We start from the raw sequence: 16,194 nt of genomic DNA, 5'->3' as shown, positions 1-16,194 counted from the left end.
GTGAGTCTGTGTTTGTATGTGTGTGTGTGTGTGTGTGTGTTTGTATGTGTGTATGTTTGTGTAGTTTATGAGATAAATGCAGGAAGTAATATTTTAGATATTAAATTTTCAAACAAATTTATGGCCTCACCTTCTACCTGAAAACAAAGAAATATGTATAAAACAGTAAAAAAGTGCATGTCCATGATAAATAAAGAAGTAGGATGTCTCAATGTGTGTATAGAAAGATTTTTAATATAATAGAACTTACAAAATGAGTTTTATAGTACATGATTATTGTTCGTTAGGATAAATTTCAATGCACATTCATATAGATTTAGTAACTTAATTAATTTTAAGCATAGATATGATATTTAATTATTTGCATTATGGACGAATAGGTAGAAAAATAGAGTGACTTAGTTAGTTATCAGCTCATCCAAAGGAACCTTCAAATTAAATATTAGAAACCTATCTCATATAGTAGCATTGTAATTGTATGCATTAAGACAAAGAGATTTCATTTTTAAAAAAAAATATTTGACAATTGCATCCAAGAAAGTCCAGTTTGAATTTTTTTCTGATAAACATTAGAATTGTAGGGTAGCTTTGCTACTTATAACACAAAGAATGCAATCATGTTCTTTATTAAGGAAAAGAGAGTGTTGTAAGTGTGTGAAGTAGAATGTTAGATATTTTATACACCATCTTTAAAACAAACATGTACATCAGTTTCCTTTATAGGTTCATTTAGACACCCCGTGTCCACCTCATCTTTAAAACAAACATGTACAACAGTTTCCATTATAGTTTCATTTAGACACCCCGTGTCCACCTCATCTTCAGAACAAAAATGTACAACAGTTTCCTTTTAAGGTTCATTTGGACACCCCGTTTCCACCTCATCTTTAGAACAAACATGTACAACAGTTTCCTTTAAAGGTTCATTTGGACACCCCGTGTCTTTAGAACAAACATGTACAGCATTTTCCTATATAGGTTAATTCATATTGACACCCCTTGTCCACATAAGTTATGAGATTGAAAAAGCAATATTGAAAGTTTGATAAATTAATTCAGAAATATATCTTTGTGCTGGTACATTTTAGAATTTTGTAGAGTTAGGTATCAAATGCTTTATGCAAGTCAAAGTGCTTTAAATAGTGAATGTTTAAAGTAAACCATTATCATTGAGACAAATGTGAGCCTTTGATTGAGACTTACTATCAAGTAATAAATTCAGCAAACTTTTAAACTTTTCTGCCACTCAAAAGGTTTATTTTAGATATATGTATATCTTTTTATTTTCTTAACAACATAAGGTCCTGATTGGTAAAAAAAATAAGGAAAAAATGTTTTCATGGGATAAAAATTGTACTGTGAGTAATAAATACCATGTTGTGTTTACTTTGTATTATAACCTTCATATTACAAATATTGGAAGGCACAGTCGGGGAAAGGGCAATGGAAACAAATTATATATTTATCTATATTTTAGGTTGCAGAGATTATATACATGTCATGGACTTAGCTGAAGGTAAAAACATGTTTATAAAAAATATCTAAAATGTCACTTTAAACAGAAAATGATAAGATATTTCATTTTCCTTATTAGATTTTTTAAAATTTATTACTATGACAAGTGAGTTAATTTAAATTATGGATATTAAGATAAAGACTACATACATATGTATAGCTTTTACATTGAAAAATAAATGAAAGACAACCCTTTGATTATATAACACTTTTTAAAAAGTTTTAAATCTAAGTTTGTTGTATGTTGCGAATTTTAAAATAAACATTAATTTTTCTCTTACTGCTTAATCTGACTGCTTTGCATAGTAGCTATAAAACTATTTTTAATGTCTTTTGTTATAATTAGGTTTTACTGGAACCTAGATATAGAATTATTAATTATTTAGAAGTATTATTACGATTAAAAGATGACAAATGAAATAATGAAAAGACTAATTTCATTTAAGGACATGTAGCCGCACTGCGCCAGATTTTGGACCCCAGCTTTTCTGGGTGTAAAATTTACAACCTGGGAACTGGTAAAGGACACACTGTCCTGGAGATGATCAAGGCTTTTTCAGAGGTATGTTCTTCTATTAACCCGTGACCGTGGCTCTACGCGTAGCGCATCTGCTCGTTGTCGGGGAGATGAGATGCCTTTGCCCATAATAGGCGCAAATCATTACCATAAACAGTTAAGACTTCGAACAAAAAGGTCGTGCATTCAAAGGTTTGGTTGCTTATAGGGACGCTTTACATCGCAATTATGGCGCGGAGTATCTTTCAAGTTGCGCTGAGAGGTCTAGAACTAGATGCTACACCAAGATCATTAACGTTCGTTTCGTTACTTCTAATTGATTGATACCTCTGGAAGTCCTAACTGTGCTGTAATGAGTTGCGTCTGTTTTATATCAAAGCATTTAAATATTCTTACTTTTAATGTCGCGCATCTTACATAGTAGCGGTAAGTACAGCTTTTGTCGTCTTTAATTATGAGATTTGAAACCACAACCTCCCCCAATAACGAGCAAATGGTAAACTTAAAACTTTAAGGCAGTCACTAAATCACCCATCAGTAAAATTGTTTACCTTGACATTCAAGGATTAAATTTTGTGTTGACATATTAAAAAGATAAGAAACATAATATAAAATAAAGGAGCTTATAGCATTTAATTGATATAATCTATTTTCGCTTACATTGCAAATGTAATTTTTGCAGCATACAATTAAGAAATGTTTAAATATTGGAAACAAAGTTTAAATTAAAGGTCATGAAAATGAATATAAAAGTATAATTATGTAGATTTTATGTTCAATTGACTAATTTAGAAGTACATGGATAAGGGATGACATTCTCTTTAGTAAAAATTAATTTGCAAACTAAGAAGATTAAGAATAAGTTTAAAGCTTGACTAAACACAACGTTGCGTTCTTTAAACTTGATCAACAATAACTAACTATAACAGTGCTTTTTTATGTAAATAGGTTTGATAAAAAGTGAATAGTTTTAAATTATCAAAGCCTAAAAATTTAACAAAGAAAAACTAGAGACTTTATGGTACTTTCCACCAAAGTTCCTTTCAAACTTAGAACTTCCCTCTTTATTTTGGAAAGAATTTGAAATTAAGTAAACTTTTTCTTTATGCACTTTCTGGGGGCCTTATTCCTGCTGGTCTTAACCCTGAAAAACTACCTTTACCTTGTAACAAATATAACCTAACCTAACCAATAGAAAATATAAATACTTAGCAGCGGGGGGTTAAGAGGGGGAAGGGGTCTCTGCACGTCTAGGCACTGGCTATATAAATGATACCTTGTTGTAATATAAATATCCTATGTAGGAAAAAGCCACTCTAAAATTACTCTTAAAATTTATTTATATCTAATCCCTGCTAAGAACAATTTTCATTTTTGTCCTTTCCCTAATTTTAATTCTGTGATGTTTAGTTTAAGTTTTGTTTGTTCTTTGTGTTTCAATTTATACAGGATTACAGGGATAAGCAATGGAAAATACCAGTTAGGTTAGGGGGCGCCGTAGCTCTGTGATACCGCACGGAGTTACGGTGATGAGAATTCGAGTTCAAACCCATGCATGTTGCAATCACAACATGTTGTCTCGAATTCTCTAATGTGTATTCACGCAACCTCCCCCAGTTGCGTTGGAAGGGAGATTGTTAGGTAGTTTGGATGCCTAATATTCAAGTGTATAATACCATCACTTCCCTTAATCCCAGGCTCCTCTGAGGAGAGTGTCATTCATTACGGTGACTTAATCTGGAACACCTGCCATACTCAAAACCGGTGAGGGTGAGGTAATAACGATGAGCTCTCATGAGACAGCGTGTCAAGTCATACTTGAACGTGGAGCTTAAGCTGGCCCTGGTGGCTATACAAAAGTGTCTCAACATACTCCAGGAGTCTTAGGTCCAAACCCTAAGAAACTATGGCTAATCAAACAAAACCAGTTAGGTATTAATATACAGTCTACATATATGGGAGTTTAATTAATCTATTTTACACCTTTTTAGATCTAAGCTAACCATAAAAGCAAACCTTTTTTTATTAAAAAAACATAGGATTTACAATTTTTTTTATGTATTTCATATATGATATATAAAATCTCTTTCTCCACAGCATTTTAACTTACTTTCCTTGGTGCCTTCCCTCGTAGTGCCTATCGATCACTGATCGAAAAATTACCCTTCCTCCATTTTTAAAATTCATTTTGAAATAGGGGCCGGGGGGGGGGGGTATGTGCTTAAATTTGCTGTTTGAAGGGTTTTACAGTACTCAATATAAATACATTCCATATAACCTACCCTTACCTAACCTAGAGGGAAGGATCATATACTCGAGGGGATGGCTATGAATGCAATGCATAGAAACGTACTTAAATTTCACAAACTTTGGCTGGAGGTCCCAATATGTGTCTTCTTGTCCAGGACAATTCCTCAACTGTAACTACTATCATGCATGTGACATAGCAGCAGGAAGAGAGTCTTTAAATACTTTATCCCAGCTAGGGCCATTGCTTCAACCCTCTTCAGAAGTTTATTGGTGTGTGTGTTTGGGCGTGTGTGTGTGTGTGTGTGTGTGCGTGTGTGTATGTGTGTGTAGAGTGAAAAGTTATCAAGTTTAAAGGAAACATGCTTGGAATGCAGAAATGTGTTTGCCAAATTCATCTACAGAGATATGACAACCCAAGAAAAATAATTTAGCCTGCAAAACCTTTTTTGTTCCAAATATATTTTTGTTGGACTTAAAAAAGATATAAACATTGTTTTTCCTTCATAGGCCTTTCAGGTAGATAGCTCGAAAGAAATAAGAAAATTGACCATAAATAAATGTATCCCAAATCATGAAAAAATCATGAAAAATCACAGAAATTTAAATTATTAGTGGATTAGATTAGACGCTGCAGCATTGCTATTATGTTTTGGATTTGGCCAATCATAAATCTATCTAGATAAGATTGAAAACAGCAAATTGCAGAATGTATTTATAGTCTATTACAAGTCTGTTGGTTTGTACACTATGGTGTGGCTTATGAACAAAATAAACCTTGTTTTAATGTTATTTGTTGTTTTCCTGTCTATAAGATGTAAAACTAAAACTAAGGAAATGGCGCCAAAAGAAATTACATAAATTCCAACACATCTACTTCCCCAAATTCTTATCAGTTGGATTACAATGTAACTATGTTCTATCCTATCCAAAATTTTAGTAGTGAAGCTAATTTACTTTAACTGTCCGTCCGTCCATCTGTAACACTATGGTAAAATGTTATTTTCTCATTGACTATTTAAGATGAACTCCTGATTTTTTTCTATTAACATGAATAATACAACTTAACTTATCCGTTGGTCTGTCGGTTTTACCACAAAAGAAACATTTATTTATTATAAAGGTTGCGTGATTTTCTATTATTTATCATGTATTTCTCTCAATTTCTTTTTTATTGTGACCCCTGAAACATATGGTATACAACTTTTTGTATGTAAATCCTTGATCTTGTTTGATTAGTCAGCTTCTAAAAGCTTTCCAAAGTGGTCTATATCATTATTGTAGAGCTAAACCAATATGAATTAATAAAGACAAAATTTGATAAAATTTAGCTTCGCTGTTTTTTGCAGTAAAAACTGGTCGTTTTGTAAATACACCAATCTTTTCAAAATTTTCTCTGGAAGAAGTTTGAAAAGAAATCTCATAAATATAAAGTTGTATCGCTATAGGTTAAAAGGAAAAAATAAACTAGAATCCTTCTACATAAAAAGGCAAATTTGATTGTAAAAACGCTAAAAATAAAAATATGATTGGACACATTTTCGCTTATACTTTAAAAGAATGACTACCATCTTTCCTATTTCCCAAATTAACCTAACCTATGTGGAAAGAAATATAGTGCCTTCCAAGTTAGATACGAGATTTGAATAAATGGACAATTTTAACCAGCTTATACCAATAACATAATTAATTCGAAAGAAATCACGAAATTATACGAGTTTTTCAGCTGTCGTTAGGGGACAAAACATCGTAAAATTGACGACCTCTTCATTTGCCCCCCCAAATATTATTTTAGATTCATTTCACTTGTTGGCTACTATACCTTATACCTGGATTTTAACAACCGTTTTGTCGTTCCATTATTAAACTTTATTTTTGTATGTATCTGATAAAAGGGCCTAGAATTGAATTTGAATAGGAATGTCAAGTTGACATAAACTCAATATCAAATACATCATAATAAACCGATATCTTGATATTTACTTTCATTATTTTGTTTTTCAGATCTGTGGTAAAGAAATTCCTTACGAGATAGCTCCCCGGCGGCCAGGTGATGTTGCCAGCTGTTACGCCAGCTGCGAGCTAGCTGCCAAAGAGCTTGGCTGGAGGGCTAAGCTGTCCATCACTGAAATGTGTAAGTTTTCTTTATTTTGGTTTAGGTTATGTATTGTGGATGTTGATATTATACATATATTAAGATAATTAACCGAAAACGCTACCAGATTTTAAGAAAACTTTTTGTTTACTTTAAAGAATTGACATCTAAGTTTTAATATAGTTACTGTTTTAATGGTGATGGAAATTATCGTGTTTTTTTCCATTTTCGTTTTTTAATTGCAATTTAACCAAAAAAAATGCTATTAATTTGATATAAACAATAAATTGTATAACAATGCATAGTATAAAATCTACATGTAAATCAAAATAATAATCACGAAATCTTTCAACATAAACACACCATTTTGAACATTTTAAGTTGTAAAAAAGTTGCGAAATTATAATAAAAAACGTATTTTGATTTAATTTTAATAAAATTTCAATTTGCTGTAAAAAGCAAATTTTGCTCATACATAAATTTGATGAAATTTTACATTTTTTGCATTTTAACACATGTTTTCATTTTAAACCTTTTTTTAATAATAAGAAAAAAGTTTAGCTACCAAAAAAGTAATATTAAACTTTTTAGACAAAACTATTGTCACCATTCCTTATTGTATACGATATTTTTCCCTGTTAATATGGGAACGTTTAGTTGACCTAAAATTTAAATATTATATTTAACTGCATAATAATTGATATAGTGCCCATGGCTAATATAAAAAACACAACACAAGATATATGATTTTAAGAGATTTTTAAATTAAAATTAGAAGATTTTTTTCAAGTATGGCTTTGAATACGATTCGGATTAATATTTTCTGGATAGAACCGCCAAACTTGAGAGATCACGAAAAGCATCACATTACAGACAATTTTCCACGAATATTAAAATTAATACCATCTTTGTTATTCTTATAATATTTAATTTTAATATCTGCAAAAAGATTTCGTCAATACGATGCTATAAATAACAATTCTCCGATTCTCCACTGATGATTTTAACTTTAACAACAATAACAGTATAAAAGTCTAATAAGATATTCTATCATATTTACACATATTGCAAAAAGTTTATAAAAATTTAGCTTATTATATTATCTGTCATAGAAAGGAAAACTTTTTCAATTTTCAAAGTTGAAGCTTTTGTATTTCACATATTAGCAAATATTGTTGATTAGCACCATTAGGAATTTATCTAGCGGGGTGAGTAGAATCTTGGATGTATTTGCTTGATAATTAGCTGCTTTTGGTATAGTCTACAACATGCTCAACCCCTGCACTGCACTGCTAATATTATCAAACGCCTAGAAAGGCATCAGTTGAGAAGATTTTAAAAGTCTTTAGCTTAATATTAGTTTTCCCTTAAATTGAAGTGATTTGCATTATAAGGAGTAAAAATACTCTAAATTTTGTGTGTTACATGGCTAGTCTAAAAATATTGTAGGACACTTAAAGTTGTCACGTGTGAGTTTCTAAATAATTAGCGACTTATGCTTTTAAGATTTGATATGCTTATATTGACGTTCCTTAATCATCTGTAGAACACACTTTGATTACACAACTCTTTTCTGGAAGTCTCAATTGGTTTTAGCTACAAGAGAGCTGAAGCACCTTTTTTTTCATATTGCCCATAATTTTAGTTCTCTTTTATTAGCCTGGCACCGTTTTTTTACATAGTAATTAAAATCTAAACTAAATTATTGGCATTTTGCTGTTTTCATAAGTTTATAAAATTTTGACCTTGTGTTGTTGGTTGGCTTTAGTGTTGTTTAAAAAGGTGCGCATAAAAAAAAGGGAATTATGAGCTCATTATTTGTATGGTCCCAGACGCTAAATACAGCAATAGGATGTCTATTTGTAAAAGAAGTAGGATGTTTATGTGTCTGTTTATTGTAATTTTGTAGTATCTTACCCATTTTTCATTTTAAAAAGGCACAAATTTTCACGAAAATTAATCTAGTTTGATTTGATATTTTTTATTGTCTTCGAAGTAGAACTAGGGAAAGGCTGAAGGGCTACATATAAAGAGTACTTTTTATGGGTCTTCACAAAGTAAAATAAATATTTTTGGCTATATCTAATTTTTGTATTTTATATGGATAGGGTTTGCCTAAAGTTTTGCCAACAAATGGATTCTTTCACGGATAAACTATCTTTCTCACACATATAGAGGAACCAAGGGATTTGTCTATGTAGGAGTACAGAAAGAGGTACTTTACAAAGTGAATTGGGTAGGTCCTATCCATATTATCTGGTAGATCATTTGAGTCTACACAAGTCATCACTAAGATTTTACGATATGAATCTGACGAAGCCCATTTTGTTCCGAATTTGTATCACTTTTGAAAAGTGCGACTCCAGTTACGTCATATTTTTCTTTCCCGAAAAAGGGAAGGGGGGAAGAAAAAAGAGATGAGAGAAAAGGGGGTTTTCCCCATCTCTTTTGAACAGATTTTCTTCCCCCCTTCCCTTTTTCGGGAAAGAAAAATATGTCGTAACTGGAGTCGCACTTTTCAAAAGTGATACAAATTCGGAACAAAATGGGCTTCGTCTATGAATCTCCCCTACGGCCAATTGTAAGATCCATTTCATTAAGAAAGATTAAAGTAGGACACCTGCCCTAATATTGACAGAGTTAGGTAATTTTTTGCAATCTTCAGTTTAGTAATATTGTTATTAATAATCCATTTCATTTCCCATGTAGAGCTAATACTAAGCCTTTTCTTGAAGTATCTTAAAATGACATGTATTTAGGCTAAAAGGTAATAAGAGGGGAGGGTCCGGTTTTTTTACTCCAGCATAACAAAATCTGTGGGTTCTTATTTTCACATTCTCACTTCCATTCCTATTTTTAAATCTTTCTCTGTTCCCATTCGCTTTTCTGTTTATGCAAATTTACAGATCTTTTTTTTTTCAATAAATATCTTTACTTTTTTTTCCTTCTCTCTTTCTCTTTTACTCACTTTTCCTTTCTGTCTTTCTCTCTCTTTCTCTTCCCCCCTCTCTCTCTCTCACTCACTCTCTCTCTCTCTCTCTCTCTCTCGCTCTCTCTCTCTCGCTCTCTCTCTCTCTCTCTCTCTCTCTCTCTCTCTCTCCATCTCTCTCTCTCTCTCCATCTCTTTTTTTTCTGTCTCACACTCTATTTTAAAATTAAAGTTATCTAGCAATCAATACACCCTATCTTTCTTTCTTTTTCTCTTTGAGAGAAATTAACTGTCAAATCCATTGACCTCCCCCGGTTTGTTTTATTCCAAAACCTAAGCATAATGTAAAACAAATTTTATGGATACACTGTTCTTATTTTTATAGTTGTGTAATTGTATGGATACACAAGAACTATCAGGTTTGATAGTAGTTTGGATTTGATATTTCTTAGGAAATAATGCCCATCCATTTTAAGAATTCATTATATCCTATATTATATTAACAAATTAAAGGAACCAATTTTTCATGATTCCCTTCACCCATTTTTTTTTTATTTCAATGGGATTAGGAAACTTATTTCAGACCATCAAAAGAATAAAAATTTAGGTAGATTTGCTATTAAAATGAGTGTTCAATTACGTCTGCAAAAGAACTTCCTAATACATAGTAAAAAAAAGAAATTACACTACAAATGCCTTTAAAACTTTTATGGTTAGGGTATAAAACTTTCTCTATTCTACACTTAAATCTCTACATTAAATAACTTCATTTATGTTATTTGCTTTTAATCTTTTTCTAATATGTCCCAGTTTGTTCTTAATTTGCAGTTTGACACCTTTGTGGACATGTATGGACACTGTAAAAAGTGTTATTTGTTGTATTTTTGTAGTGAAAAGTGTGACTATGTCAGACTGTAATGGTAAACAATTTGTTTACTTTTGTCCTCTTTTTTTTCCCTCTTTCTTTCTTTCTCATTTTTTGTTTTGTTTACCTCACTCTGTCTAAAAGTGCCTCTCTTATACTTATTCTTCTTTTCTCTTAAATAGTTGCTCGCCTCTAGCCTATAGAGGAGATAGGAAGAGTTTAGGAAAATAGCTTAAAGAGGCTTCAAGACATGTATACATCTTTCCTGAAGAAGTAAACTTATTCATACCAGCAATTTCCAAGATCTATAGCTACAGACAAAAATCCTTAATTCTTTGTGATATAGGATTATTTGTTCTTTAACTTTTTTCTTTAATTATATTTTTTCTGTCATTGTTTTTTTTTAAATTTATTTTTGCTCTATCCCGTGTATGCACTTATTTTGCCTGGTTTCTTTAATTTTTTTTCTAGTCTTTTTTTAAAAGCGAAGCTTTTCTACAATTAGGGTCGGTCCGTCCGTCCCTACGTCCGTCACAGAGAGTTAGCTCTTTTCGTTAATTTAAATAGGTTAGAATTGTCCTATCGATTCCAAACTTTGCATACTGATTCCTTTAGTAGTTAGGTACAATTTAGAAAGCGTAGCAACTCTATAAACAATACCAGAATGTCCGTACGTCCATTTTTAACATGTCGATTTTTAACTTTTTTGACAACAAATTTTTGTATGTTAAAATTATCCGATTCTTTTGATTTTTTGAAAACTGATTCCTATTACAACAAGGTACAATGTTATAAGCGAAGTATTCTATAAACAAGTCCCAAAAATGTAAGTATGTCCTTAAACAGTATCATCTATTTATGCAGTTTTGCAACAAATTTTCTTAAAATATTGTTTGTACTGATGCATTAATATTCTGCTAATTCAGTTCTGACAGTCTACAAGTGTTAATGTTCGTTTGTCCTTCTATTTTAGAGCTTTATGGATGTTGTCATCCTTGTTTCACCTAGCTCCACATTGTGTCTTGTTACCTTTTTTGTTTTTATTAAGAAACATGAACTTACGAAAAGAATAAATTAATTTAATTTAAAATAGACATGTTTAAACCTCTCAAGACATTCGAATTAATGAATTAAAGTAATACTATATTTCATAAAATTGTGAGTGAAAATTCAAGGAGTTTCAGGTATAGTCCCTTTCGTGGCCTTGTTTTGTCGTATTTTCACATTAGCTTTTCCCCTATTTCTAGCCCCTGCCGGGGGCTCTAACCCTGCAGGTCCAATTGCCTAACCCGGCGGGGCAAAGTTCATAGCCCTACGGGGCAATCACCTAACCCAACTTAACCTAACATAACCTAAAAAAACTATAAAAACTAATGAAAAAATACGACGAAACGCCCCATAAGAGGAATTGCCATGAAAGGGACTATACCAGGAATTTCTAATTAAAGTTAGCTATTGAATAAACTGTGGTATTTTCAGGATTAAAATAGGAAAAACATTGTATCATATGACTTCATTAAATAATAACTTATTTAATAGAAACTTTGAATGAAATTATTATGTTAAAAGAGAATGATAATTTTCCAAAGATGAACTATCCCTCCCTGTGAAGACTAATGAAATACTAAATTAGCATAATGAGATGAGAGTGAGAGAATGAAAGGCACTTCAGGGCGTAGGCTTTAAATAGGCTTCACACAAATATTCCAATAAATACATAGTAAAAAATTATGGTTTGATATATGTTGTCCAGTAGGATCCTAAAAATTTCTTGGTCATTAAACCAATGGTTTGGAGGAAATCTGGGTATTGTTCCTTGTAAGATTTTAGAGACTCGCTCCCTCCCCCATAATGAGATGTTGCAACACCTAAAGCCACCTCTGAATGGAATTTTAATTTTAAAAGAGTTCAAATAATCTCTCAAAATAACAAGTTCTTCTGCCCAGAAGTTATAGAGATCACAATCACAGAATGAAAGGCATTCTGACAACATTCTGCAAATTATTTCTAAATTTGCTCTAACCCTAAAGACCTGTTAAAATTGAGCCCCTCTTGGGATTGAGAAGTGAGACTCTAGTTACCTTCAGCAATTAAGGAATAAGATAACTGGTTTGTGTTAATCAAAAGTGTTGTGATCTAAGTTTATTTATGTTTTTATATGTCATTAAGACAAGTAAGATAATCTTATGTTTAAATTTTAAGTATGTTAGTCCATAGGAGATTTAAAGTTTCCTGGAGATCTGAAGTATAAGGATCTTTTGAATCAAAGCTGTAACCGGTAGCGTGCACAGCAATTCACCATAGGATGTGAAACCATCAGGGGGTGAAAAAAGAGAAGGCATACATTACTGCTCAATTTAAAGGTGGTGTTGATAACCCTTACCGCACATCACTTGTTGTAACCTAAAAGTTATTATTTTTTACTTGCATAGGATATTTCAGTATAAAAAACGTTAAATGTTTTTTTTTTAAGTAAAAGAAATCTTTAGCCCTATAGATCTAGCAAGAGTTGCTGATCTTCTGTGACTGCCAGAATGGCAATATTTTAAATTCTAATTCCCAGTTAACTTTGGACTAGCTATTTCTTTTTCCGTGAAGTGTAATGCTTTTAGTTTGAATGAGACTGCATAATTTACTTTGTTTGAAACCATCTTCAAAATATGTATATACACTTCAAGTTTCAGACAATTATTTTTTATGCTAATTACAACACAAAACAACTCTTAATCAGGAATCTTAAGGGATACGACAATGGCCGACAAATTTATGCGTAGCTCCAATAATGATACACAAACATACCCTTACTGTGAATTACAATTAGTGTTAGAAATATTTGAACACTCAACTTAATTAACTAACCAATCCAAATCCAAATTAAAGTCCCCAAAATTGTTAAGCCAGCGCATAAGAAAACGTTCTTAGTAAACTTTGGGGACTAGTGTAATAAACAGCCCAATGTCCCCTTCCTCCCTGACTCTTAACACTATGGGTTCGAGTCTGGCCCTAAGCTAAATAATGAAATAGTACGCACATCTGCTTTGCTTGGCGCGTGACATTCATAGAAGCAATTAGATGAAACTAATCACCATGAAAAATGGGGAATTTTAGACAAACATTGTCCAATAAAAGTTAATGAGATAATGAAATTTGATAAATGATATAGCACAGATATTCAGTCTTTTAAAAAAGTCTTAAGTTTAAAATAGTCTTTAATACTAAAGATTTACATCTACCAATTATCTAATTAGTATGAGCTACACTCCTTTGTTGACAAATAGATGACATCCTTGTTGAAGTGAATCATAAGTTGTACATATATTCAATGAAGGAGTCACATCAAAAACGCAAATTTTTTATTACATTAAACAGCTTTAAGCTATTTGCTAAAGTTACTTCTACAGGCTTTGATAGCTATTGACAGATTGGTTCCTCTGCTAATATGCCATTTTAAAAGAATCTGTTTAACATGTTTTATCATCTTAAAAACGACTGCGCCCCTAGCAGATTATTTGGCAAGGAGGTCCTTAGTCCTTAAAACAAAACAGTAATTTCAGAGATACTTTGCTTCAAACAAACAAAAACCTTACTACTTTAAGATAGCTGAAAGTCGAAATGGCTTTATCATAAGTTATTTGTATAGTATATTTTAGATAAAAAATAATGTGGAATAAATTTGCAGCAAATTAAAAACCAATTTTATTTTAATTTCATTAGCAATACAACCAATGAAATTGATAATACATAATTTCAAGTTTATTTGCGAGAATGGAAGAACATCCTTCAATGAATGTATATTTTATTGGCTTGTCTTTTGTCTACAATGTCAGACACTTGGCAGAGCAGCAGTAGGCTAGATCACATGGCATATGACTTAGGTTTTTAAAAAGAATATGTTAACTCAGGGAGGGAGATACTAGTACTCACAGTTTCTAAATACTTTAAACCTTTGATGACTTTTATTACATCTTAATTGGTTGCTACAAACTATAATTGTCCAAATTTTTCCACCAATAATTTTAAACTGCAGAAGTTGTAATTTTATCATCAATTTATCGTTTATTATCTTATCCCTTAAGATTCTTGGGATAACAAAAGATCTTCGGTATTGTTATCATATCAACTTGACTATAACTGTAGCATAATACTATTGTCTCATAATGCAAGGATGCAAGTTTGGACACTAAAACTTTGTACAAACCAATCAAATGCTCATAGTTTTTAAGTCAACGAATGAGATATCATGTTTTTGATAACTTCGAAACCATTATTGATTACATGCCAGTGTACCCTCCCTCCCTCTTCATAATGTCGTTCCATGTGTAGATAGTAAATAGAGGTTTCAAGCAGTTATACTAAACATAGGTAGTAAGATTTTTTATAACCGCATGTCTAAAATGAACATTTTTTGATATTGATATTAGAAAGTATTAAAAGATATTTTGTAAACACTGCCTACTTAAATAAATATTCAATGGCATAAAAAAGGACAAATAACTCAGATAGAGAGGGGACAATAGGCTGTTTATTACACTATTCCCTAAAGTTTTATAGTAACTTTTTTTCATATTCGTTAAATTAGCAGCTTTGGGTACTTTTTCTGAATTATGATTGGTTGGTTTATTTAGTTGAGTGTTCTAATGTTTCAACCACTAATTTTATTCTACATTAGGGGTAATATTGTGTGTCATAATTGGGGATGTTTATCAATTTATCGGCCAATGTCTTTTCCCTTTAGAATCCTACAAATAACCTTACATTTAAGTAGGTTATAGCTCTAATCTGTGACTGTATATTGAAACAAACAGTGTATGCATAATTTTAAGTTGAAATTCAAAGGATGGGCTACTTACAATTATTTAGGAAGGTGTCCTATTAATTCAACTTAGAAAAGATTTTGAATGGAATTCTCTAAAATATCTTAAAGACATTTTTTGTGTTTCATTTGATTTTGGTAATGTTATTTAATGGGAATAAGTAGTAGGGTACCTCTATTAAATTTTAGTCTCAGACATAATATAATTGCATAATATCAATATCCTACACATATAGCTGATGTGAATAGCAGGTCTTTTTGCGGTTTCCAGAAACACGTTTAGAGTAGCATTTATGAGATCGAGCTGTATTAGGGCAAGATATCTAATTTTATTAACATTCAACTTATTAAAATCATAATATGTTTATCAAAAGATTGTTAAAGTGTTAGAGAGTTTTACAATATATTCACATTGAAAGACATATTGGAAAGGAAAGGATAATCTTTAATAAAAAAAATATGATTTAGTTTGTTTTAATAAAAATTGGATATATTGATTTTAAACAATTTATATAATAATTTTTTAAGAATTTATGTAGATTGAAGAAATACAGTTATTCTTATGATGAGTATTGATTTAAAAACATTATTGAATATTATTTTGGGTTGAGTAAATTGATTCCTATGGTTTGTTTAAACATTTTTTTATGTTGAAAAAACTATTAGCGGATTTTTAACCTTTTTCTATGCCGTTATTAGGATTGTAGCCAATATATAACTAATATCTTTTGGTGCTTTCCTTCCAAAGAACCCCTTCATTTTTTAAAATAGGGGTTTGTGTTTTTCTGTTTTCCTTAGGCAAGGTTAGGTTAGGTTATAATGGGTACAGGGTAGCCCAACAGGGTTCGGGATCCCTAAAGGATTTAATCATAAAGAATTAAGCTATCCATTCACTAACTTATTTAGTTTCTATGAAATATAAGGGGCTTATTGAGTGAGAGCAAAGAAATTACTAAAGATAACATAAAATCGTAAAAAAAACTATTTTTTTTTTGTTATTTATCTAAAGTATTTTTTTTTCTTTTTTCTTTATTGGATATAATCGTTTATGGAATCGTTTGTTTTGATTCAATTAATATTTCTCTCTGTATGTTATGGATGCTTTATGATGTGATTATCCTTGAAATGTGGGTGAATCAACAAATAATATACACACTTGCCTCAAACAATATTTAGGTTTTACTCTAGTGTCCTAAATCTAGAATATTTATGC

The 16,194-nt window shown here is 31.2% G+C and overlaps 1 protein-coding gene across 10 annotated transcripts in view; it reads left to right on the top strand.

Moving 5' to 3' along the window:
* Positions 1 to 16,194, top strand: part of Gale (UDP-galactose 4'-epimerase) — a 58,756-nt gene that overhangs the window by 33,913 nt on the left and 8,649 nt on the right. For all 10 annotated transcript variants that reach the window (XR_013880401.1, XR_013880402.1, XM_080163288.1 and 7 more), the window contains exons 12-14: positions 1,478 to 1,516; positions 1,962 to 2,077; positions 6,284 to 6,413. Coding sequence is in view for 8 of the 10 variants with exons in the window: in XM_080163288.1 (XP_080019414.1) it covers positions 1,478 to 1,516; positions 1,962 to 2,077; positions 6,284 to 6,413 (285 nt within the window). In the remaining 2 variants the exon portion in view is untranslated. The remainder of the gene's footprint in view (positions 1 to 1,477; positions 1,517 to 1,961; positions 2,078 to 6,283; positions 6,414 to 16,194) is intronic.

This window comes from Acartia tonsa, chromosome 6 (genome assembly GCF_053477335.1).
Source record: "Acartia tonsa isolate MP-2025a chromosome 6, ASM5347733v1, whole genome shotgun sequence".
NCBI lineage: Eukaryota > Metazoa > Arthropoda > Copepoda > Calanoida > Acartiidae > Acartia > Acartia tonsa.
Note: the sequence above shows the minus strand (reverse complement) of the source record. Positions and strands in the feature narration are given on the sequence as shown.